This window comes from Protomyctophum parallelum, assembly GCF_964188405.1.
Source record: "Protomyctophum parallelum genome assembly, chromosome: 1".
In the NCBI taxonomy this organism is placed as follows: domain Eukaryota; kingdom Metazoa; phylum Chordata; class Actinopteri; order Myctophiformes; family Myctophidae; genus Protomyctophum; species Protomyctophum parallelum.
In genome coordinates this window covers 36,792,711-36,817,330 of record NC_139697.1, presented here as the reverse complement: position 1 = coordinate 36,817,330, position 24,620 = coordinate 36,792,711, and the positions used below count along the sequence as shown (strand labels likewise).

The 24,620-nt window shown below is 43.1% G+C and overlaps 1 protein-coding gene across 3 annotated transcripts in view; it reads left to right on the top strand.

The window, feature by feature from the left end:
* The window catches only part of LOC310876234 (receptor-type tyrosine-protein phosphatase U-like), a 128,844-nt gene that overhangs the window by 69,440 nt on the left and 34,784 nt on the right, over positions 1–24,620 (top strand). For all 3 annotated transcript variants that reach the window (XM_083789705.1, XM_083789704.1, XM_083789706.1), the window contains 8 exons: positions 1,580–1,751; positions 6,057–6,350; positions 8,415–8,735; positions 10,442–10,551; positions 14,409–14,610; positions 16,796–16,898; positions 18,228–18,507; positions 23,300–23,336. In XM_083789705.1, coding sequence (XP_083645831.1) covers positions 1,580–1,751; positions 6,057–6,350; positions 8,415–8,735; positions 10,442–10,551; positions 14,409–14,610; positions 16,796–16,898; positions 18,228–18,507; positions 23,300–23,336 — 1,519 coding nt within the window. The remainder of the gene's footprint in view (positions 1–1,579; positions 1,752–6,056; positions 6,351–8,414; positions 8,736–10,441; positions 10,552–14,408; positions 14,611–16,795; positions 16,899–18,227; positions 18,508–23,299; positions 23,337–24,620) is intronic.

Genomic DNA, 24,620 nt, shown 5'->3' with positions numbered 1-24,620 from the left:
ATGTATTTTTTTTATTAATTATGTATATATTTTTTAACGTTCTGTTTATATTCTTTTTTACATGTTTTCTAACACATATTCAGATATAATTTATATTCAAAGGTTCAATGCCCCCACATCTTTTTAATCACTGTTATTCGTATGACAACTAGAACAGGATGATGACAGCCCTGATGACACGTTACGGCACTTCAGTGGAATGAGAGCTGTTATTCTGCAAAACACATTTTTGGAACAAAATGCCTCAAATCATCCAATTGCCATCAAAGGCATAAGAAGAAATGGCACCCTTTTCACATTGGCCTGTTATAGCTCCACCAGGAGGCCACAGCCTGCCCTGGTGGAGACCTGTGCCCCAAGGGGCACTTTATCTAGTTTCCTTCTGTTTCTCCATTTGTTGTGTGGAGGGGTCGTTTTCTAATTACCACCTGGCACTATAGAAGTTCTCTCTGGACAAGCCTGGATCGGTTCTCCACATCTCATGCCTACGTTTAGGAAGTTTAAAACAAAGTATTTGCATAATGCTTCCTTCTCATTTTGTATCAACGTGAGTTTATTATAAAATGATACTGGGCTTCGTTCCAGACAGAACAGTTGAGTATCTATATATTTTGGAAAGGCTGTACACTTTAATTAAACCCTTTAATGATGGTATTATATTCAGATGCAGCGGCCCTGAGCCGTCTAATACATACACAATGGATGAAATCCAATCCCTGGAGAACTGGCTCAAGGCTATGAATACAAACTACATTGCTTTAATGAAATATATCAAGTCAAAGAAAAATAATATACTTTTACCTTATTGAGGCTCGCTCAAGAGAGAAGGCCGTTGTGCAATAAAATAGAAAGGTAAGGTAAACTTATGTCACATGCTTATCTAAATTTTCCTGCCCTCCCCTGTTAAACCAATTCAAACATTCAGATGTCAAACCCACATACTTTTGAGGAACGGTAGCGACCGACGACTTACATAATATCCTGCTTCTGCTGTGTGTGAGCGAGAATCGCAGAGCACGCGCCTGCAACAGCTCGTCACGATGGCTGTCGGCCTTTCTGATTTTCCCGTCGCTAGTCGAACCAATTGTCGGTTTTCCCAGAGACACATTAACATGGAGAGACAAGGAGCTGTCAGCTCACACCTTCTGTTAGACACAACACCTGGGTGGACTGTGTCAAGCTCGCCTCTGTCACCCAACCTCAACCAAGCCGATAAGCCGCAGTTGTTAATGTGACATTTATGATTATCACATCTGTATTACAGTATCTCTTCCCTCCATGTATGTAGCTAAACACCCTCCTCCCACACACACCCTCCTTCCAGCCAATTTTTCCTTCATGTTCGTTATCCGCCTCACATGCACCATTACAATCACTGGAATGGGCTTTTCACGCTGCTCAGGTACACACAATCACCTGCTTGAATACGGTTCATCTGCCTTTTGCTCACGGCTGTCTTCCCTCTTTGTGCTGTGTCTTTGTGTGTGTGACAGTGGTGTAATGGTGTGGGTTTTACCCTTGTATGTACGTATGTGACGACAGTGTAACGGTGTGTGTTGTGTCTTTGTGTGTGTGACAGCGGCGTAACGGCGTGCTGCTGGACACGGCCTCGCTCTCCAGGCTGAGCCACAAGAGGCTGATGGCAACGTTCCAGGTGGAAGCGCAGCGTGGCGAGCAGGACCTGTACCGCTGCGTCACTCTGTCCTCCCGCGGAGCCGCCGTCTCCAACTTCGGCGAGCTCATCGTCAGAGGTAAAGCTGTGGCTGTTGCTGTGCACACACACACACACACACCAGGCACTGTGTGGAATTTTAACTCGATTTACACTGGCGTGATCATGCACATTGGTGAGCACAGTGCATACACAACCACTTTGATTCATAGAGTGCACTTGCCCACCTACGCCACTGCCTATACCCGTAAAGAATGTACAGCATCTATGCAAATGAACTTGCAGGCAGCACCTGCCAACTTGTCTCATCAAATGGCCTCAGGCACAACATGCTCCGTCTCCAACATTTTTCTTGTGAGAAATGCATCTAATGTTCTCTCTCACATGATCCCACAGACACACACAATTCAATTCATTTCAAAGGAGCTTTATTGGCATAAGAAAACATACGTTTACATTGCCAAAGCAAGTGTCAAAAATATAATAAAACAGTTGACAATGGGGAAGTATACAGTTGGAGGGGGTACAGCATTTAGTAAACAGAGCTATGTCGCATTGCATCGTTATATACATGTTATATTTACAGGATAAAAAGCTTTTTGAAACAAATAGCACCAATCTTTTGCAGTCCTTTTGGGACAAACAGTAGCATTTTTCCTCAAAACAATTTAGATAGTATACAAAAGAAAAGAAGCCTAAAATTTCAAATGTATAAAAGTATGCTCTCTGTTTACATGTACAGTGAGTTTAGAGGTCTACTCAATAGAGGTTGTAGTCCTTAGGGTGGTTGTATTCCATTAGCTAACCTACGGTATGGGTGTAACGATATAGTAACTGCATCGAAAAATCGATTTTAATTTCAAGAATCTAAGTATATCGAAATGAAAACAGCAACATTGACTATGTATCGTATCGTATCAAATAATCGGTATCGAATCATTTTTCTATGCAAATAATTGTATCAATACTACATTTTTGTGCATGGTATTTAGCAATTTTTAGAAGAAAAAAGAAAAAGAGGGGTTTAATTACTTAGTTTAAAATAATGTCAATGTATTTTAAATAGTTACTGTACAAGTAGGACGCGCAAACGCGGGAAGCGAACGCAGCTCGTTTGTGTGTGTGTGTGTGTGTGTGTGTGTGTGTGTGCGTGTGCGTGCTACAGCTGCGCCCTCTGGTGGCGAGTCGGGTGGTGTCACAGCAGGACAAACACACAGACACACACACAGACAGACACGATCTGCAGGGTCTCATAGTTAGTGCTCACTGCGTTCGCAATCAATTTCAAATCATTGAATCATATCGTATCGGATCGCCATAATGAACCAATATTGTCCATGTATCGTATCGTAAACCATGTATTGTGGTACCTATCGTATCGCTGTTAAAATGTATCGTTACACCCCTAGTATGCACACATGGTGCATAATCTCTCTCTCTTCAGAATATGTCTCCATGCACCACATACAGTATACAATAAATACCATAAAAGACATGATTGCATGGCATATGCATGCTGTGTTTACTGACCCTTCAAAACGTTTCATCCACCCACACATACTTTTCTTTCTTTCTGTCCTTGTAACTCCCTCAGTCTGTACTATAGTCATTACAGTACATTAGCTACAGTGCCATTGTGCACTACAAATTGCTCCCGATGTGCTGGTTGGTACCTTGCATGGCTTCCGCCGCAATCGGTGTATGAATGGGTGAATGTAATGCTGATGTACTGTAAATCTATGTAAAGCGCCTTGGATAATGGGGCTATATCCCCTTTATAATAGGCACAATTTACCATTTAGTGTCCTGTAGCAGCATTTGTTTACATGGTTTGGTTCAGACAACACATTATGCTCCTATGAGTGTAGAATTACACACAGAGGCATCATTTCAGAAAAGATGGGTGGTAAAGATAATAATTTGAAGGAGTAGTTCACCCAACATTATACTTATTGTCTCCACCAAGCCGAAGGCATGGGGAGTGTGTGTGTGTGTGTGTGTGTGTGTGTGTGTGTGTGTGTGTGTGTGTGTGTGTGTGTGTGTGTGTGTGTGTGTGTGTTGCACAATGACATTTTTTTGTCCATCTGTATGGTAGACAGGTAGAGTGGTTGTAGTTTGTCTCCCTGCTCTTCTATTGAGACATTTAGATCATGTCAAAGGTCATGTCTCACCTAGACACAGGATTTTTGAGTGGTGCAACCACTCCAAGGAACAGCAATGTCCTTATGTCCCTATGTCCACGTACCTGTCTCTATGTCCGTCCCTATGTTTAGAGTACCATTAGGGGCAAAAGTGGCGCTGTTGTGCTAGAAACAGAGAGAGAGAGATAGTGTTGCACTGTTGCCTGCTAATTACAGAGAGGGAGAGGGAGAGGTGTCTGCTAAATGCTAATTCCCCCACACAGTAACTCTGTCATTTCACTCGACCGTTTCGGACGCGGGGCGGCTCGCCGGAACCGGGCTGGCACCCTGGGCGCGTTCCTGTGGGTCTGGAAGTTCCGGGGACCCACCGGGGACCCCCACACGGAGTTGCACCACTCAGTTCACACAGTTTGATTTTTACCTGATGTTCAAGATTCAATTTATCCCGGAATTTACCCCTTGCGCAAGAAACCGGGTTCAAATCCATGGGTTAGAAGAGGAAAGTTACATAGTGCAGCTTTAATGTCAGGTTAATCTGAAGACAAAAAAACGTTGTGGAAAATATGCATAATAGAACTGAAGAACTGACTTTGAGGTTAAATAGGTGAACAATAGGGGGTGACAAGTGCGATCCCCTGAGACCTCAAATGACGCCCCTGCACTCCTGTTTCATTAATAAAATTTCCCTCATCTGATAAGAGTCACATTTTCCATCAGGGTTCTTTTAAAGGGAAAGGACGTAATTTGCAATTCAACCGTTCATGCAAATACGCTGTTATTCAGATTCATTATGATGGAAATTTAGATTTGTTCCGTTCAAGGGCCTCTCATGGTCCCAATGATTAAAAGATTTTGACCTGAGATCAGATTCTAAAAATGTCTTCTACATCCTGACAGTTTTCTGAAAAAGCTATGTTTCTATGTCAGTGGTTCTTCGATTTTTCAAAAATAGCAGACCTACAAGCTCGTAGCACGCCACTCGGTGGCGCGCTATTAGCTTGTAGATCTGCTATTTTTCAATAGCTAAAGCATAACATAATGCTAACACCAAAAGGGGTTCCCGCCCAAAATGGGTTAAAAGAATTCTGATTCGATGCCCTAGCAGAGCAGAAATAATATTATTTTTAAAAGCCGTTGAAATCCTTGACTTTTCTTTTGTTCACTCTTTCCCTTTCTTCTCACATTTTCTTATCTATGCACTGCACTTTATGCCTTTGGTTTAGAAAGTTTTCTTACATTTTTAGCAAGATAGAAGACAAAGCCTAATGTAACCGGGTTTAGGGTGGTGACCGTGACACATTGTTTTTAGTTTTATCAAACTAGTCAAACTTTTTTAGTTTCATGGAACCTGGATTTGAAATGCAGTTGATCAACTTTTCTCTGTGACACCAATCTATGAACATTCTATTGACTGGTTCTGTGACTTAATGTACTGTCTATGTACTGTAGTTAAATTGGGCCATTCTCAGACATTGTGTAGTTGTATTTATCTCTTCAGGGATGTGTAAAAGTGACCAAAATAGAATTCTTATTCATATATTTCTATTAATAATGCTTATTCGAATATTCGACCATGACCAAGTTTTTTGAATAAAAAAAGGTAAAATTAGATTTTTTATTACTTCCTGTAAATGCTAAATGGAGAATAATAAATATTACACCCATATGTGTCCTAGTCTAAAATGTGTAGTTACTATAACTAGCCCTTACCCTTACAGATATTTGCCCCCCCCTTGTGGCCGTGGGGGGTACTGCGCCCGGGTGCGTTTGTAATTGACTAATAAATTCATTAATAATCATTAATGTGTCAAATCGAAAAAAGGGCTTCGTTACGCCCTCCATATTCATATGGTCAATGCCTGTGTGGAAAGTGGGGGTGATTGGTGCAGCCAGTAAGGAGCTACGGCCGTGTTTCTGACACACACACAGACAGACATTGTTAGAATTATAGTATGATATAGTATGATGATGATGATGATGATGATGGGCAGGGTTTGGATGACAATATAGCCTTTGCAACAGATTTCTTTTTTTAGGGGCACTATCTAGCCCCTCTAGCCCCGGAATGTGATGATTTGATTGGCTGAGCACGGAATATGATGTATAATGATAAGAGCGCTGTTCACTTCACACAAGTGTGATTATTTTTTTAAAGAAAAAAATATATATATCAAATTTTTCTAATATTTGATCATTCTGACCCATCCCTTGCATGTTACCCTTACCCGTCTCTTCATTTGCAGTGCCCCCCACACCCATCGCGCCCCCTCAGCTCCTGCGGGCGGGGCCCACCTACCTGATCATCCAGCTCAACACCAACTCCATAGTGGGGGACGGTCCTGTCATTCGACGGGAGATCCGGTACAGAGCCAGCCAGTCACCCTGGACAGAAACCCACGGAGTGGGTTCACTCACCTACAAGGTGTGGCACCTGGAGCCGGACACAGAGTACCGTATCAGTGTTCTGCTGACCCGGCCCGGAGAGGGAGGCACGGGGGCACCCGGACCCCCCCTCATCAGCAGGACCAAGTGTGCAGGTGAGTGGTTCAACCACAGAGTCCGTAGACTCACAATATCAGTGTCTAAATGCTTTTGTCAACTACACAGTAGGACTATATCCCAGCTTTCATTGTTAAAACTGGGTAGAAACATTGGAGATTATTTATATTTCTAAATGGATATACAGGTATGTCCATATGACACACACACACACACACACACACACACACACACACACACACACACACACACACACACACACACACACACCGCACAACCGCCATCATTGGAATGTATTGGGTTTCAATTTCCCAGAACCCTTTGCATGCCAGTGCAACGGATGTTTTCCTGATGACGTCATCAAAACGCGTCACCTATCCCACTCTGTCCGATGGAAACCCCGTACGTTTTAAAACGTATTAAAAACTAAAATTAAACAATGAAAACGTAACTCGTTATTGGGAGGGAAGCTGTTCTACAGTCAATTAACTCGTGTGACTCGTGTAAGGGAGGGAAAGGGTTTAACATTTATGTCATTTTTCACAGACATGGGAACACAACATGCCCCCAAAAATCTGGGCTCTCCTCACTTCACATGTGTGTGATTTTTGTTATTAGTAAGGACTCGAGCAGCAGCATTCTGAATCAACTGCAGCCGCCTGATTCATTTTGGGAGACCTTGTAACGACACCGTTACAGTAATCCAGTCTAAATGCTGGGGAATTCTCCTGGGACATAAGGCACTAATGTAATAGTATTAATATAATCCAAGCTTTAATCCTTGATATATTCTTACGGTAATAGTATAGTCTATTTTTTCTTAATGCAGCTGTTAAAATTCACGTCTGGTTTATAGTTTCTGGCTTGGGTTTAACATTAGTGAATGAAGCTGAAGCCAAACTTTTAATTAATCTTACCACTTTACTTCAGCTTCATTTAATTTAATCCAATCGTTGATTTGTTCAATGCATTTACCATAGTCCCCTGGGCCCAAGAGTTTAATCTGTAATTCTGCCCTCACTTCTTATCCTCAATATGTACTTTGCTCAGCCAATCAAATTATCGCTATGGGGCGATCAGCCATCCTGTTTGTGTTCACACTAACAGACAAAGCTGGGCATAGGAGGGGCTAGTGCCTCTCAAAAATTAAAATAATAAAGTTTTGGATCACTTTGATATAATTTAATTATCTCAGCAAAAAATGTCAATAAGAGATATAAGTTTGATTAATACCGTCAGTCACACTTGGTAATCACAATATAACCAGTAAGATGCCTGAGGGCGAGAAGCGGCGTCGCCCTAAAGGGCAAGGTCTAGGGACTGGCCATATATGGAGCGTGTCTTGAGTGTACAGGGTTTGATGAGGTCAGATCAACATATGGAATGTCAGAACAGGTCAGCTCCATATGGAGATCTAAGGGTGGCAGCACGGGCAGTGTCTTGAGTGTACAAAGTTCGATGAGGGCCCAGAGGTAGGGCCGGGCCTTCATTTTTGGGCCTTTTGAGAACTCTAGTTTTCACTGGCTGCCGGGCGCGGCTGCACAAATAATTTTGGGGCAGGCCCGTCTAGAGTTTGAATGGACAGGTATCGGTCAAAAGGGAGACATCGAAGAGGAAGGATGGATGGGGAAGGATCAGCATATGGAATGTCAGAACAAGTTCTGATATATATCCATAAACTAATATTGATGACATTAGGGATCTCCATATATTGGCTTAATTGCGAATTGCGGCACGCATTTACTATGATCCCTGATAAACTATCATCTCATGTATGGAGATTTTGAGTGATTGTAGCATTGAACAAACTGCCTTGCTGATAATGTTGTGTGCTGGGATGTATGAATATATTCATGAAGACTATTTACCTGTATGCTACTGTGTTTGTAGGGGCAATTTCCCTCTGGCACAGAAATGTCTAAATCCGAATGTAATGCTATGATTCTCAGCGTGTTTCTCTGCTGTCAGAAAACAGCCTCCATTATACCTGTACAGTCGAAAAATAAGCCATGCAGTTGCCTTTTAATTCAACCCTTTGTCTCTGTGTCTCCACCAGAGCCCATGCCTTTTAATTCAACCCTTTGTCTCTGTGTCTCCACCAGAGCCCATGCGGGCCTTGCTGGGCCTGACGGCCACAGAGATCGAGCCCCGCCAGCTGGCCTTGCAGTGGGAGCCCCTGGGCTACAACCTGACCCGCTGCCACACCTACTCGCTGTCCCTGTGCTACCGCTACTCCACGTCAACAGGAGGCGGCGGCGGGAACAACGCCACGGTCAGAGAGTGCCTGTCGGTGGAGGGCAACACGTCTCGCTTCACGCTGAGAGACCTGCCGCCCTTCCGCTCCGTCCACGTCCGCCTGGCGCTGGCCAACCCCGAGGGCAAGAAGGAGAGCCGAGAGGTCACCTTCCAGACGGAGGAAGACAGTGAGTGTTCAACCTGCATCTTTATTTATTTTAATTTTCTTTCTTTAAATGTTCTTTTGCTCCCTAATTTAGTTGCTATGTTTCCAATACACACGTAATAATAATAATATCAGGGACTTATATAGCGCTTTTCATGGTACTCAAAGACGCTTTACATGTGTGGGGGCTGGGGGGGGGGGGACATAAGAACGACCCGTGTGTCGAGGCTCGACGCGAAGACTGGGAGGCTCGAAAATAACGACAACGTCTTTAGCCGCAAAATGATCTCGCCCCTCCTGCACTGAAGAACAGAAGGTCAGATGTGTATTCCCGTGTAGAGTAAGCAACATGTTGCTCACTACTGGAATGACACTTGGTGACATTCTTTATTCTTTATGTCATGGTCCATGAAGCAAGTGGAACATTATTTTTTTCATTTCCTGAAACGTAGTGTACTGTCATACTTTCACACACAACACTTTATACTGCTGTGCAGCAGAATAAATTTAGCGAAAAGCAAGGGTGCTCCTAATTATATGCACCCGCACATCACTCTCTCAGACGAGCTAATAAATGTGCAAAACACTGAAGGGACTGCAGTGATAAATACTCCATGGTATCAAATGAATCATTTGCTCTGACTTGTTCAGTTAAATCACACGTGTAAGGTGTCAAGCCAATATTCACCCTGACCCCTGAACCTTTTATATATATTTCTGGTGAAACGTTTTCATTTGAACAGATCTAACAGTTCTCCAATCTCGACGGTCAGACAGTACAGGAACGACTGTCCGACTTGGAGATAACCGTAACCCAGCTGGTGAAAGTTACCCCTGTGTCTATTTCTTGTTGAGCTCCACAGTCAAACGTGGCTGTAATGTTTTGTGCTACACAGGGAGCAGATTTAACTGTCAATGATCAGCAACAGGATTTGTCTCAAGTGTCCTCTGTCTGACTCACACAGAAACACACACACTCACGCGCATATGTGTGCGGCATGCACAGACATGCAAACGCAGCCAGAGGGAGAAAGCGATACAGACAAGTTATCATTGGAAATTATCTGAATTGTCTTTTATGGACATTACTCTTTTTGATGGGAATTTCCTTCTGTGCTGTTCGGAACATGCCCTTCATGGAGTGAGACATATTTTCTCTCTGGATATAAGTCCTGTTTGTGGCTGTTTTGGCTACGGTCCCTGCTTTTTTTTCAGTCAGTATGGTGCTAAATAAGAAAAATGGCGTGTCATCCTCTAAGACTTGGTGCTCTGTTATCAGACAGTGGAGGGAAGCCTGCAGCGCTGGCACACACAATCCCAATTCATGCAGCAGGACCAGTCTCCATGCCCCTTCAGCACTTTCCTTCCAAAACATCTAGCTCTTTCCCCTTTCGTTTAAGTTATTTTATCTCTGTCCAATGCGTTTTTATCCTCTGGCCTACAGGCATATAAGTCCATTAGTGTTGTGTCCATGCTGTTTGTTACTGAGAACGCTGTTTTGTTACTTTCTCTCTGTAGTTCATTAATGTTCAATTCCACGTTGCTGTTTCTTACTGAGAAATAGTTTTTTGTTTCTTTCTCTCTGTAGTTCATTAATGTTCAATTCCACGTTTCTGTTTCTTACTGAGAAATAGTTTTTTGTTTCTTTCTCTCTGTAGTTCATTAATGTTCAATTCCACGTTTCTGTTTCTTACTGAGAAATAGTTTTTTGTTTCTTTCTCTCTGTAGTTCCTGGTGGCATCGCTCCAGAATCGCTGACCTTGACCCCATTGGACGATATGATCTTCCTCAAGTGGGAGGAGCCTGTGGAGCCTAATGGCCTCATCTCACGATATGAGGTAAGCCATCTGAACAGACTCCCGTGGGTGCAATGCTAACACCAAGGCATTCCAATCCAGCCTATGCAAGATCACCACGGAACATCATCACACACAAATGTTTCTCAAACGTCTCAGATGGCTTTTGCCTTTTCATTCAGTCGGCCACTTGAGTCTACTCATATTCGGCCTAACTTGTCCACTCTAGCTCGTTGTCACATCGTTGTGATGATCAATGACTGTGATGATCAATGATGTGCCAGAGAGTCTTTATTTTTAATATTGACCTAAATATAACACTACTATATCAAAAGATAGCACACATTTCTCACCTTATTTCCTCTAAACTGCAGCACTGGTGGTGGTTTAGGTATATAGTGGCATTTTGTAGTGTGTGTGACTGACTGGTTTTGCTTGCATTGACTGTTCAACAATGTGGGAGAGTGGAGAGGTGCACAGTGCACACCTCCACGCAAGTGTCATTATTCATTTCAGAATTTAAAAAAGGGAAAAAAGTCTATTCTTGCACAATCTCCGAATGTCTGGAACTACACCTCCCGAAATCTGAGTAATCTGTTTGTCATTTCCGTTCACAAAAATGTCTTTTTTTTAATTTCTGCTAAGCAGCAAGCTTTAGATGATTTTGATTTATATTAGGATAAATCTGCGTGACTGTAAAGACGAAACGGAAGTGGGGAGGAGGCTCCACTTACACTTTATATTTTTCTCATGATAGAGCTTCGGTTGCGACCAGACTACCCTCTAGAATGATGCCCTAGCCTTATTTCGCCGACCCTGTTCTTTCACCTCTCTAAACCATTGCAAGTGGGGGATGGATGCTGCTTCACCATCAATTCAAAATCTATTTTGTTCAGTCAGTCAATAATGACTCAGCGAAGAGATATGTTCTCACTTTCAAAGATAGCTCTCTCCTTTCAACAGCGTTTCTCCCTTTGATTTAACATAGCTTGACTTTGTATGGTTTTCTGCTGAAGAGGCGTAGCCGCCTAGAATAGAGTTTGTCTCTATCTGTGTGTGTGTGTGTGTGTGTGTGTGTGTGTGTGTGTGTGTGTGTGTGTGTGTGTGTGTGTGTGTGTGTGTGTGTGTGTGTGTGTGTGTGTGTGTGTGTGTGTGTGTGTGTGTGTGTGTCTGTTTCACTGTTACCATGCACACAAGTAGATCAATCACAGCTCAGCTCACGCTGCTCCATGCATCCAGTGAATTGCTCCATATAGGCAAAGTTATCAATGTTGGCACACAAGGCTCACCATACGTGTTAGCACATAGCGTCTGTGTCTTGTTTTTGAGGGGCGCCTCCTATATGTAAGGGATAATATCTGGCCAGGTGGTCATTGTCGGGCTCCCTGAACACCTAGCCAGATATTATCCCGCTTATTACATTACATTATTATTACATGGCTACCTAACATAAATTAATACATTGACCCAAAACACAACAAAAAATGTATTCCATAAGTTCACGCTAGCTGCGTCTGGAGCACTGTCGGAAAACAAGGAAGTGAGTTGTACAAATAGAATCCATGTAATAAACAGGTGTAATGTTTGTTTGTAGTTCAATGTTTAAAAACGCCATTGACAATGAAGGGAACATTTTGTCATCTTGTCCCTAACACAAACATTAAATGCCATTAACAATAAAGAGAATTTAATGTTAGTGTTGGCATCGTTTGTTTTATATCACCATTACATCACCTAATCAACATGAGTTAATGACTTTAATATATTAGCGCCCCTCACTTCACACGGGTGGGATTTTTGTTAGTTCATTCCTCCGGTAGACATCCAGCGATACACAGGAGTCCCAACCATTAAATGGAAGGATATTTCACAGTCCATACAATTTATGAATTCTTAAGGTAATTAGATATAACCCCAGACTCCAGGCTGTAATTACATGGCGGACAAGCATTATAATTACTTATTTGCCTAAGAGATGTCTCCACAAGGGGGCACCTTTAAATGTTTTTAATTAATTATTGATGGCCTCATGTCACGCACAGCGTGAGCTGCATAAGAGGAAATGTATTAGAACACATTGTAGTTTAAAGTTCATAAATTAAGCATTGTTTGTGGTCCGGGGTAAGGGGGTGGGGGTTGGGTGGAGGGGGCGGGGGGTGTTGTGGGTTGGGTGGAGGGATGCGAGGTAGAACAATCAGGCTGTGACACACAGGAAAGAGTGAATTATAGACAGAAAGTTCCATCTGTGTCTCGTACAAAACAAAAGATAATAAGTACGAATTTGGAGAGGGGAAGTAATGACGGTCATGTGGAAAAATACATTTTCCAAATCTGAAGGCTTTGTATCTTATTTGTATAAGAAGTTAAGAGAATCTACATGTCCGCCAATGGGTGTCTGGAACGTCGATTTAAAGAGTTGGCAGCGGCCGACCAATTGGAAAAGAATTTGGGAAAATATTTCTCTCTCTCATCACGAAATTATAACTATCAAATGTTGAATTTCAAATTTATCCAAAGATTCTATCTGACTCCAATAAAACGTTTCCAACTCCTGCTCTGTACGACACCCATTTGCACCCTATGCAACAATAACAAACTGGGGACGTATATGCACATGATGTGGGAGTGTCCAGATGTCAATCGTTTTTGGTCTAGAGTTTCAGAAGTACCATCTGAGGTAATGGGAACTAGAATTCCCCTCTTGCCTAATATTTTCCTGTTGAATGATGATTCAGCGATTGGGTTGACATTGACAATGCCACGTAGAAGACTCCTGCTCTTAGGGCTGACAGCTGCAAAAAAACTGCTCGTCCTAAGATGGAAACCTCCCCGTAAACTTGAGGTCTCACAATGGATCCTCTCATGAATGGACATGATCTCTCTGGAACTCCCTATAGCTCGATCCAATGGGGCACAAGAAAATACACTTGACGTCTTATCCACAGCACTAGAAAAACTTAAATCATGCCAACATCTCTGATGACTGTTATTCTCTTTTTTAATTTGATTTGTCCAATGGTAAAGTACCTGTCTCGCTTTTTTTATTCATTATTATTATTATTATTATTATTATTATTATTATTATGATTATTTTTAATGTATTGTAATTTTATATCTGTTTCGCTGTTCAACCTGTGGGGTGGGAGGGTGGTGTGTGGAAACCCCCTTTTTCTTTCTTTTAACAAAAAATAAAATAAAAACTTGATCACAAAAAAAAAGAAAAATACATTTTCCATTTTAATAATAATGACAATTTGTTGTTGTGTGCTGGGAGGGTTGCAGAGAAGAGTCAGAGTTTGCTGGGCGCCACCTGGCAACAGTGCCACGCAGAGACATCAGGTCTGTGGGTGGCGAGGGCGTAAGTAGGCACTAATAACACCTGAACAGCACAAATCCACCAACCCCTCACCGGCTGGTTCGGCCCAAAATGACAGCAATGCCATGTTGTTCTCATCGTTACATGTGCTAGGTGTTCCACCACAACAGTGTGTTTGTGCGCTCTGCGCTGCTCGCTATACAGTACGTGTTTAGGTTGTTTTCATTTCATATAGACTGTTCACAGCTGAAAGTTTCTAAAAACAAGACCAGACCAGGGAAACTGAACAAAAATCTCAAATAATTATGATCCTTTCTGTGAAGTGCTGCCAATTATGCAGGTACGTACAGGATCACAGTTAGTCAACCGGTTAGCTTACATCAGCATAAGATTTACTGGATCCACACAGATAAGCAGCATCTCGCACCACTCGCTGTGGCATTAGAGATGAATTTGCAACAAGCTGTTCTCATATCACAGTAACATTCTTCTCAGCTCCGCATCAAACTGCCATGGCAACAAAGAAACGACACATAACGGTGTTAATCCCCAGGCTGTGTTTTTATTTGTTTCCTGTTGTCAGATCTCCTACCAGAGCATCGAGTCGTCTGACCCGAGCATCAACGTGCCGGGGCCCAGACGCACCGTCTCCAAGCTGAGGAACGAGACCTACCACATGTTCTCAGGCCTGCACCCAGGAACCACCTACCTGGTGTCTGTCCGCGCCCGCACCGCCAAGGGCTTCGGCCAGACGGCCCTCACAGAGATCACCACCAACATTTCTGGTGAGCTGGTTTGCTTGACTAGCGGACCGTTTGTGGCATGGCAGCCGTTCGGAACGCAAGCTTGTTCTGAGTGAGCCAGTTCTAGGGAACTTCTCATCCGATAGACTTCACATAACACTGCACTTCCTTGGGTCCTCACTCCTCAGCAATATGTGAAGGAAGACGGAAATACAGTCAGAAATACCTGTAAATGTATAGATACTGTAGATACATTTGGAGAGTTATTGTATTTGTGTATTCAGGACAGGAGTTAAAGACAAATTTGGACTCAGAGGGTGATCATTTGTTCCCTCCACAGATCCAACACTGAGGTTTGGTAATTTGGTTTGATGAGGTCTCAGTTTGTTTTCCGTCTGAATACACTTCAAAGAACGAGGGGCCAATTTATCTCAACAGAAGCATGCTATTGCACAAAGCTGTCAATTGTAAGAAAAAGAAAAAAAGATTGCTTGTGATTCGTTCCTGTGTAAAAACATTTGGCTGTCCAGTGTTGACTGTGAATACGTTTATATTTTAAACAGCTGTCTTCAATACAACAAAACAACAGAAGGCATACATTGGAGTGAATGTTGTCTTGGTTGGCTCCGTTGAAAACAGCTTTGTTGAATCTACCAGTTGAGGCTGTCATGTCAATATGAGACCCACAGCGCCATAAACTCCATCTGCTTTAAAGAGCAAGTTAAGCCCAACACACACCGGCTCCGTCTGACGCGGCGCGACGCGTTGCCGCGCGGCGACGCCTGGAAAATAGAACTGGTTCTATCGGCGCGTCAGGCGAGGCGCCAGCGCGCGTCGGATGCCGCCGGTGTGCGATAGGTTCATTGAAAATAACGGAGGTGGCTGTTTTGACGCGCGGCGGTCGCAGACGGTGTGTGATGGGCTTTAGATGGCCGCCCGGCTGTCAGTGACTTAGTACTGCTGGCTTCAAAAATATAAAACAGGAAATGGTAGCATGAATGTGTAATGTAGTTCTATTCGTGAAACACTGTTGGAGTGTTCATAATTCATGTGGGGTTTAACCACCTAATCTGCACTGGGCACTGGCGGAAATAAATTATGACAAACATCACACATCTCCCTATGTCAGCTGTTAAGCCTGTGTGTGTGTGTGTGTGTGTGTGTGTGTGTGTGTGTGTGTGTGTGTGTGTGTGTGTGTGTGTGTGTGTGTGTGTGTGTGTGTGTGTGTGTGTGTGTGTGTGTGTGTGTGTGTGTGTGTCTTCTCACATGTGCATATGTCAGTGTATTTCTAGCTTAAACGTCTCAAAGATCAGAGTGGCTTATTGTGGGTATTAGACCAACAATGGTTTCTGTCCCCTTTTCAATGAGTTGGGAGATGATGCATAACACCTACCGTCAGCTCCCGGTACTTACAGTACCAACACATCACCTCTCATCAGCTCATGGTGTTCTTACCGCATGACTTAATTACTCAAGCCTACTCATATCATAAGTTAGTTGGTGATGCTGTGTGTGTGTGTGTGTGTGTGTGGGTGAGAGCTTGCGTGATGCTTAAATGCATTTTCTTGCATTCATGAGCAGCTGAATTCACTCAACTTTGACATCTAACCACACCTGCACATTGTGGTAGTAGGTGTGTATATATTCGTACAGTAGCATTCTCTGAAGTAAAGAACAAAATCAGGAAACAAGTGATTTTCCTGCCTCTGGTTGAATCTTATCTGGTTTACAATGGTATCCGTGTCAGCAACAGCAGCAGTAACACTGCAGTTAATTCTGTCTCTATAGAAAACAGTACAACACTGGAGTTAATTCTGTCCCAACAAAGGTGGGAACTCGCTCCACCTTATTGTTCCCCCGAGCTGTGCGGAGCTTGTTCTGCTGTAAAATGAACCCTAATTATAAGGGCCCGCTTGTTTTCTGTGTGGATGGCCGCCAGGCGCACTCATCAATTAGTGGCGTTGTGCGGGGTGGCTTTGTATGTAGACACATAATGACTAAGTATAGTGTGCAAGCAAAGAGGCTTGTATGGTTTCATTTCTCACAGTGTTTAGCGTAAATACCTACTAATATATTTTAGCTTTCTGTATGCCACATTGTTTGACATCCCCTTGAACTACAGCATACATTGTATGTGTGTTTTGGTTCTCATCCTTTTCCCCTCATCCTCTCTCTCTCTCTCTCTCTCTCTCTCTCTCTCTCTCTCTCTCTCTCTCTCTCTCTGCAGCTCCTGTGTTTGACTATGGAGAAATCCCCTCTCCGCTGAGCGAGTCAGAGAGCACCATCACAGTTGTGCTTCGCCCTGCGGTGGGCAGAGGAGCTCCTGTCAGGTACACCTTCTTACTGATGTATTGTACAAGTGTACGTTCAAACACCCACCAACCACACTGCATCATTTACAGCTACACTACTGCATGTCCTGCAGCTTGTATATTTAAGCCTTGAAACTGAAAAGGTCTTTGCGGTTTCTTCCCATTAGTGAGTGGGTGTAAACTAAATTACTAAACCTTTCTTTATGCTAGTTGAAGTTTTAAGGCAAGAAATCTGCTGTCCATGACCTGCAGAATGTGCATTGCATCGTGGAGAGGGCTAAGTCATTGGATTTGTTTCCATTTTCGTTTTTTCATGCCATGTGAGAGCAGGGAATCATAGCTCATTTGTTGTTCAGTTTGACCCACCAGTTTTGGAGATATGTCTTATAGAATAATGTCTTGCAGAACACAGCGAGTTAAGAGAACAGGGCTTGAAAGGTTCACTTCTGTGAACATTACACCTAGCCTAGCTACATGTTTAATCCATTTTGGGCGGGAACCCCGGCTTTTGGTGTTTTAAACATTATGATATAATTTAGCTATTGAAAAATAGCAGATCTACAAGCTCTTAGGTCTGCTATTTTTGAAAAGTCGTGAAAATGCGGCACAAATCTTTGAATATATATATTCTTTCAGAAGACTTTTTTATTTTTTTCCGACGTCAGACCTAAATGGGTTAAACATTTATTTCAGACATGCTGCTCTAGTATGTGAAGAGTCTGCCTGTGCTATTTATTGACAATTTTCTTTGGATACAAATACAAAAAGAAAATCAGTTTTTCTCATCTGTTGAAAAGCTGCAGGATGGCAGCCCCTCAGTCAAATGTGGTCATCAGGCCCCTGATTACCACAGGAGAACATAAGTTCCTATATTGGAGAGCACTTTTCTGTGGTCACATGATTATTATTGCAGCTGCCAATCTGTGTCCTGAGGGAACACTGGTACTGATGTTGTTCCATCCCACCAGAACGTTAATTACATTCACCTTCTAACTACTAGTCCCTGATGAGAACAAGACAAAGCGTAATGACCCACTTACAATAAAAAATAAATCCTTACAAAATCAAACCGGAATCTAGAAAGGGGAAGATCATCATCGCCACCCAGCCTGCCAATGATCCTGGCTGGCCTACCCAGTAACCCAGGGCCGGGTAAGTCGTGGGTTGCAGCCGTCAGGACCCGAGGAAGCTGCGAGGGGAAATAGCTTTTCTACATGCGGATCAACTCTTGATATTTGTGGCACTCCCTATGGGCAGAATTGAATGTGCTTTTGACTGTATCATTTATATATAACTAAAGAGGACTGGAGTTGCGTACCATAATATCGTGTGACTGCTTGCCTTCAGTGCGTACCAGGTGGTGGTGGTGGAAGAGGATGGGTCCAGGCAGGTGAAGAAGAGAGAGCTGGGCACCGTCGATTGTTTTCCTACTCCCAACTCCCACAACGAGGCCCAGGCTAAAGGAGTCCCCCATTACTACTCAGCCGAGCTGGTGCCCAGCAGTCTGCCGGAGGCCACACCCTTCACCGTGGGGGACAACCACACCTACAACGGCTACTGGAACGCTCCCTTAGATCCCACCAACAACTATCTGGTGTACTTTCAGGCTACCAGCAACTTCAGAGGGGTGAGTAAGAAGCATGTAGACAACCTGACAACTGCTGGTTGTCTCCAGTAGCCGAAGGCATGGGGAGAGTATGTTTTGCACTCCGTGTGTCCATCCGTCCGTCTGTTACCAGTACACACACACACACACACACACACACACACACACTCCCTGAATACCACCACCTTTTCACCTTTATTAACTATAACTGCACCGATCTGCATGCACACTCCCAAAAGGACAAACCTTTGACCTGCATTTTTCACATCTGCCTTTTATAGCACCACTCGACTTTTGAGATTTTTTTTTATATTACTCCTCCAGATCCTGTCTAAAAATCCCACAAATCATTACACAGTATCTCTATAGTCATGTGCTCAAGAACATCGGAACTGTCCGATATTTCATATTCCATCCTAATTTCCTAACATTGGCTTTCAAAGTTTGGACAAAAAACCTCAAATCATGAACGCAGTGTGCAATTTACGTGAAATCTTTCACATACTTTCCTACTAGGCTGAGGAATATATCCCACCCTTTTCACATTCTCCTGTTATAGCGCCACCAACAGGTGGATTTTTGCAAAACACATTTTTGGAACAAAATGCCTCAAATCATCCAATTTCCATCAAAGGCATAAGAAGAAATGGCACCCTTTTCACATTGGCCTATTATAGCGCCACCAGGAGGCCACAACCTGACCTGGCCTGGTGGAGACCTGTGCCCAGAGGGGCACTTTTTCTAGTTGTCTGCTGCTGCTGTTTCCAGAGAGTAGACACATCACCTTTATGCCTTAGCAACCTTGACAGTCGGTTTGTTCACTGCTTGTCAGAAACACATTGTAATATACTTTTGAAGGCACTAAATTGCCTACAATGAGGGTAGAGAGGGAATAAGAAGGTCCTTGGTTTGTGTCTGACTCAATTTATCATTATGTTTTATATTATTCTTTTGACTGTGGAGTTTAGCAGCCTTGTATATCAGTGTTAAGGTGTTACTGCTATTAATAATTGAATACACCTTGCTCCTTGCTGCAGTGCTTTATGGGGGGGGGGGTACCGGTTTATTGATTATCTGCCCTCCTAAATAAATATGTCCGCTTTTACTCTGTAAAGCCAGAGGACGATGGGGAGGTCAAGGTGGTGGGTCAAGCATGAATAAGGATAATCCTGGTGGAGAACAGAAACACCACAAAATACACGGAATACGTGGACACAAACACACTGGAACTCTTTCAAAGCACTTTAGAAGAAAACTAGAAAAGTGCCCCAGGATAATAGCAGTTGTGATGTTTGGACAAAATGTGTAGGAGTAATATATGAAAAATCTAACAGATCTGTGTTGAACACATGACTATAGACACAGTGTATACCGATTTGTATGGATAAAATCTGTGCGAGTAATATAAAGAAAAGTTGACATAGCTCACAAACCGCGTCGCAGATGCGATCGTTGAGAGCTTGGAGCTATTCTCGGCTGTTTTCTTCATGTGACACCTTCGCCGGACAGAGCATAAATTGGGCTTGATGTACTGCAGCTGAGCGATCAAGCGGCTCTGGTACCGTGATCATAGAGCGCTCCCTCCGTTCTTATGACAGTGTCTGGAGGTGTGGTTTTGAGGACAACTGAATCACTATTATTGTTTACACACAACAGAAACCAAGGATTCCAACAGCGAGAGATCACAGTAAAACTCCTTCTTTTCAGTGTGACGTTGTCTGATAAGGGGGTCTATGTTTTTTTTATCAGTTGCTTTCCCCTTTTCTTACCGGTGCGGCGTTCCAGCACAGAATTTTCTAGTAGTGGAACAGTGTTCCGGCCCACTTTCACGCCTGGTCAGCTCTAAAGAACAATAACTTGTGCAAGTTGTGCCTTGTAGAGAAGAGCAGCCATTTTCTTGCCTTTGGCAAAAAAATGCATGAATGCTGTGCTGAGAGCTGAAGGTCAAGGCCTCCCTGTGTCTCTGCATGTGCTGTCAAATGTGATTGAAATCTCTCCCTATTGATCTAGAGGCACCAATAAGCCTCTCATCAAGAGCTCTAATGCCAAATGAGACTGGAATGAAAAGCGGTGTTGGAACCAGTGCTTTGTCGAAGCACTCTGTCCTCGCTGCCATTCAAATGACAAAACAGACTCTGAATGTCATTGTGGGTGTTAATTATCATGTCACAAGCTCCACACAGAAGCAAACAAAAATATCACTGATCTGTTTTCTGAATGACAGCACTTTATTTTCTTCCATGTGATGTGGGCTGCTTAGCAGTAAGAGGGGGTACAATTTATGGTGAGAATTGTATTGGATAAATAAATATCTAGCTTATGGTTAGCTCTGTTCCATACCCTTCCTGCTTTCGATTCTGCGAATTTCTGCCCTGCAGTAAGGCTATGGGACAAACGGGGTTAAATCTCAAATCAAAATCAGACCAGCCTCTCCTCTTTAGTGGAAATCTCACGAACGTTTGACCTACTCACCAATACAAACACGGGTTGTGTCAATAGAAAGCCTACTTCCCTTAGTGGAAGCACTCTGAGCCCCCCACCACACGTATAAACAGTACTTTTTGGCCAGAAAGGGATTTTTTTCCACCGGAGGAAAAATATTCTCTATGAGGCAGTTCTCTGGGCAATATCAGTAGAGGGCACAGCGGAGTAACTAAAAATGCTTTTTTTCCGGTGGAAACAAAATCCCCTTTTGGCCAAAAAGTACCGTTTATACGTGTGGTGGGGGGCTCAGAGTGCGTCCACTAAGGAAAGTAGGCTTTCTATTGACACAACCCGTGTTTGTATTGGTGAGTAGGTCAAACGTTCGTGAGATTTCCACTAAAGAGGAGAGGCTGGTCTGATTTCGATTTGAGATTTAACCCTGTTTGTCCCATAGCCTTACTGCAGGGCAGAAATTCGCAGAATCGAAAGCAGGAAGGGTATGGAACAGAGCTAGCTTATGGTGGACATGATCTGTCACTTGATTGAAAGAGTAATTATTGTGGTCGACGCCTGTGAGAGACGATGATTTGTGATACTCACTCATCTATGGAACACTGTCTGTTGATCTTCCCCATCTACAACAATCATTTGAATGAATGAATGAATGAACCAAACAATCAACCAACAACGTGTTGAATGAACGGATGAGTGAGTGAGTGAGTGAGTGAGTACGGTAAGTGAGTGAGTGAGTGAGTGAGTGAGTGAGTGAGTGAGTACGGTAAGTGAGTGAGTGAGTGAGTGAGTGAGTGAGTGAGTGAGTGAGTACGGTGAGTGAGTGAGTGAGTGAGTGAGTGAGCGAGCGAGCGAGCGAGTGAATTACTGAATTAGCACGGCTGTACCATTGATGAGCTTTCAGTCTGGTATTTCTCCCCAAAAACATCTTTTTCAGTTTGTGTTCCTCATAATTATTCACCTGTAACTCCCTGCTGTCACATTGATTGGCAGCTGAAGGGAGGTGTATATTCACAGCTCCTCAGTGATTTATCCCACGTCTCTCGCAGGGCGCTGGACAGTGTTTAGGCCAGGAGGACACTTTGACAAAGGACAGGAGATGACATATTAGCAGCAGCAGCTTTAAAGGGATTGTGACATTTAAAACACAACAAAGTTTGAACATTCAGTGTATTCTCTGCTGTCTGGACTTTTGTGAATAATTATGCAAAAATGTCTCATCTGGTTGGACGGCAGGCATATACGTAGATCCCTGCTAAACCTCCGCCCCCTCCCCTCTGCTCCCTGCCTACCCTCTCTTCTCCGCCCCTCTCCTCTCCGCTTCCTCATTGTGACCGCGACTTTGTTTCTTTGTAATACTTACTAATAATGGCTTCTAGAGAAAAATCAATCTGCTCTGTTGTTGGCTGTGTCAATCAACACAAGTCCTTACACTGGATATCAACTGGCCTAGATGACTCTTTTATTTTTGACGGTGACGTTCCTACTAAGTTGTCAAAGAAGCGCATCTTGGGTTGACAGGAAAGGGGGAATTACCGACATCTACAGGCTAAAATAATGTGTTTTTCCATGGCTTCTCAGGATGCAGATTACACATACACAAAAACTCCTGGCAAGAAATACTGGAGTGGAGTTGAGTGTTCAAACTTTTTAGACACGTTTGAAGGACCATGGCCAAGACTTTTAATGTTGTTAAAATTATGTTATAAATAATGTCATAATAACTTTAATAACCTCTCATTGGGAGAGGTAAATGTGACTTATCTTTCGCCTCCAGAGACAGCAGGAGATGAAAGTCTATTTGGAAGAGACTTTCCATTAACAAAGACAGTTTGGTGCCGTCTTTGGTGAAAAGGTTCTGACTCCACTCTCGGAGCGCAGATTAACATAATTGCTCATAAAGTCTGATTTAGCATCTTGAAATCTAAATTAAATTTTGTGTGCCCCATGGGGTGGATGAGGAGGACAGCTGGGGCAGGCGGGCTGACGCATCACATTGGGATGTCAACCAGTGCGAATGGTTTCCAGGCTACCATCACACATAAGATGAGATGATGATGAGATATCGTTTCCAGGCTACCACCATCACACATAAGGGGGTCTCTGTGACTTTGACAGGCTACAGTAACCTACACCAGTGGTTCTCAGCCTTTTATTTTATTTCAAGAAACCCCAGTTTGAAATGCACCCTCATTGGATACAATTTCTTATCTCTGGGACCCCAATCTACAATGTAACATCCTCATTGTTAATTTAACTCTAAATTAACATTTCCTACAGTGGAGATACCCAGGGGTGTCGCAAAAAAAGACCACTAAATGGATATTACGCAGTATGATTTGAATTCAAACGCGTTTCTTCTGTTTTCTCCCCACAGGAGATGCGAATCAACTGCATCCGGATTGCGCGCAAAGGTACCTTCTATTATTATATTCTATAGACTCTAGTTATAAACATAAAATCCATTGTTAATTTAACACTTTAACACATTTGACTGCGTACTGCAGATCTGTACCTATTAGAAGTGACAGTTTCTTATTGAAGTGCTTTAAAGTATTTGTGTATAAGGCTGCATGTTCCAGTGAGTGACAGAGCTGTCCTCAGATCAGGCTGATGCTCCAGGGTTTTGACATTGAGAACAAGCAGGCAGCTGAACGCTAAACATGAAGCCATCTCCTCTGACGTTGACTTTCTGTTCTCTCTCTCACTCTTCAAATTATTGACGTTGACATTTTGGCATTGTCCCCGTTGCGTAGCTTTGAAATAGAGAGCGTAGCACCGCATTCTGCTTCCTGAGAGGGGGAGAGAGAGAGGCCTTGAGACGTGGAAGAGATACAGTAGATTCACACTCGTACTCACACTCACCCTCGTAACACCTATGTTTCAAACAACAGCAGAGAGAGAGAGAGAGAGAGATGGAGAGTGAGTAAGCAGATGAAGAGAAGGTGCTGAATTATAGCCCCTCTCTTCCCCTCCCTATCGAATTGTGTCAGAATCTCATAGTACTCTTGAGAAAGGGCTATGTTAAATAGGATCCCTCTCCCCAAACTCTCCCTTTCTTATCTGAAGCACACTGACATCAAAGGTTCCCGCCTCACTATTGTCTGTCGCTGCGATACAAAAGCAGTGGAGGTGCAGTCGCAGGCATATTTATAATGAAACATCCTTTGGTCCTACAGTATATGATCATGGCCCTGAGGACATATTGATATTGTTCTATTTCCTGTACAGTGGTGATCTAAACACAGTATCCTGGCTGTTGTTTTGGCCGTCTCTGCCTCCGTACAGTCCCATGTTCTCTCCTCTTTTTGTGTTTACAACACAAGGATTAGGCTCACAGATGACATGAAGGACACCATCTGATTAATTACAGGCTAATACCAGGAAATGGAGATAAAACACTGTGTGTCACCCATTCTTACAAAACCTTTCTCATTTCCTGCATTCCCATTGCTGGATGCTTGCTGCATTGAGTTTTAATATAATGGCTTTTCTCTCAAAATGGGGCAGAGTGAGCAGAGTGACTTATCTAGTACATGTTGTGAGATAGCAGCATGTCTGTGGAGCTGCATGCATTGATCCCCACACATCCTTCATTATTACTTAAAATACTTAACATTTCTAAAAAGGTCTCAAAATGTCTGTCGTGCATGTCTTGTATGAGTGAAGGCATTATGAAGTGTCGTTTAACGTATCTT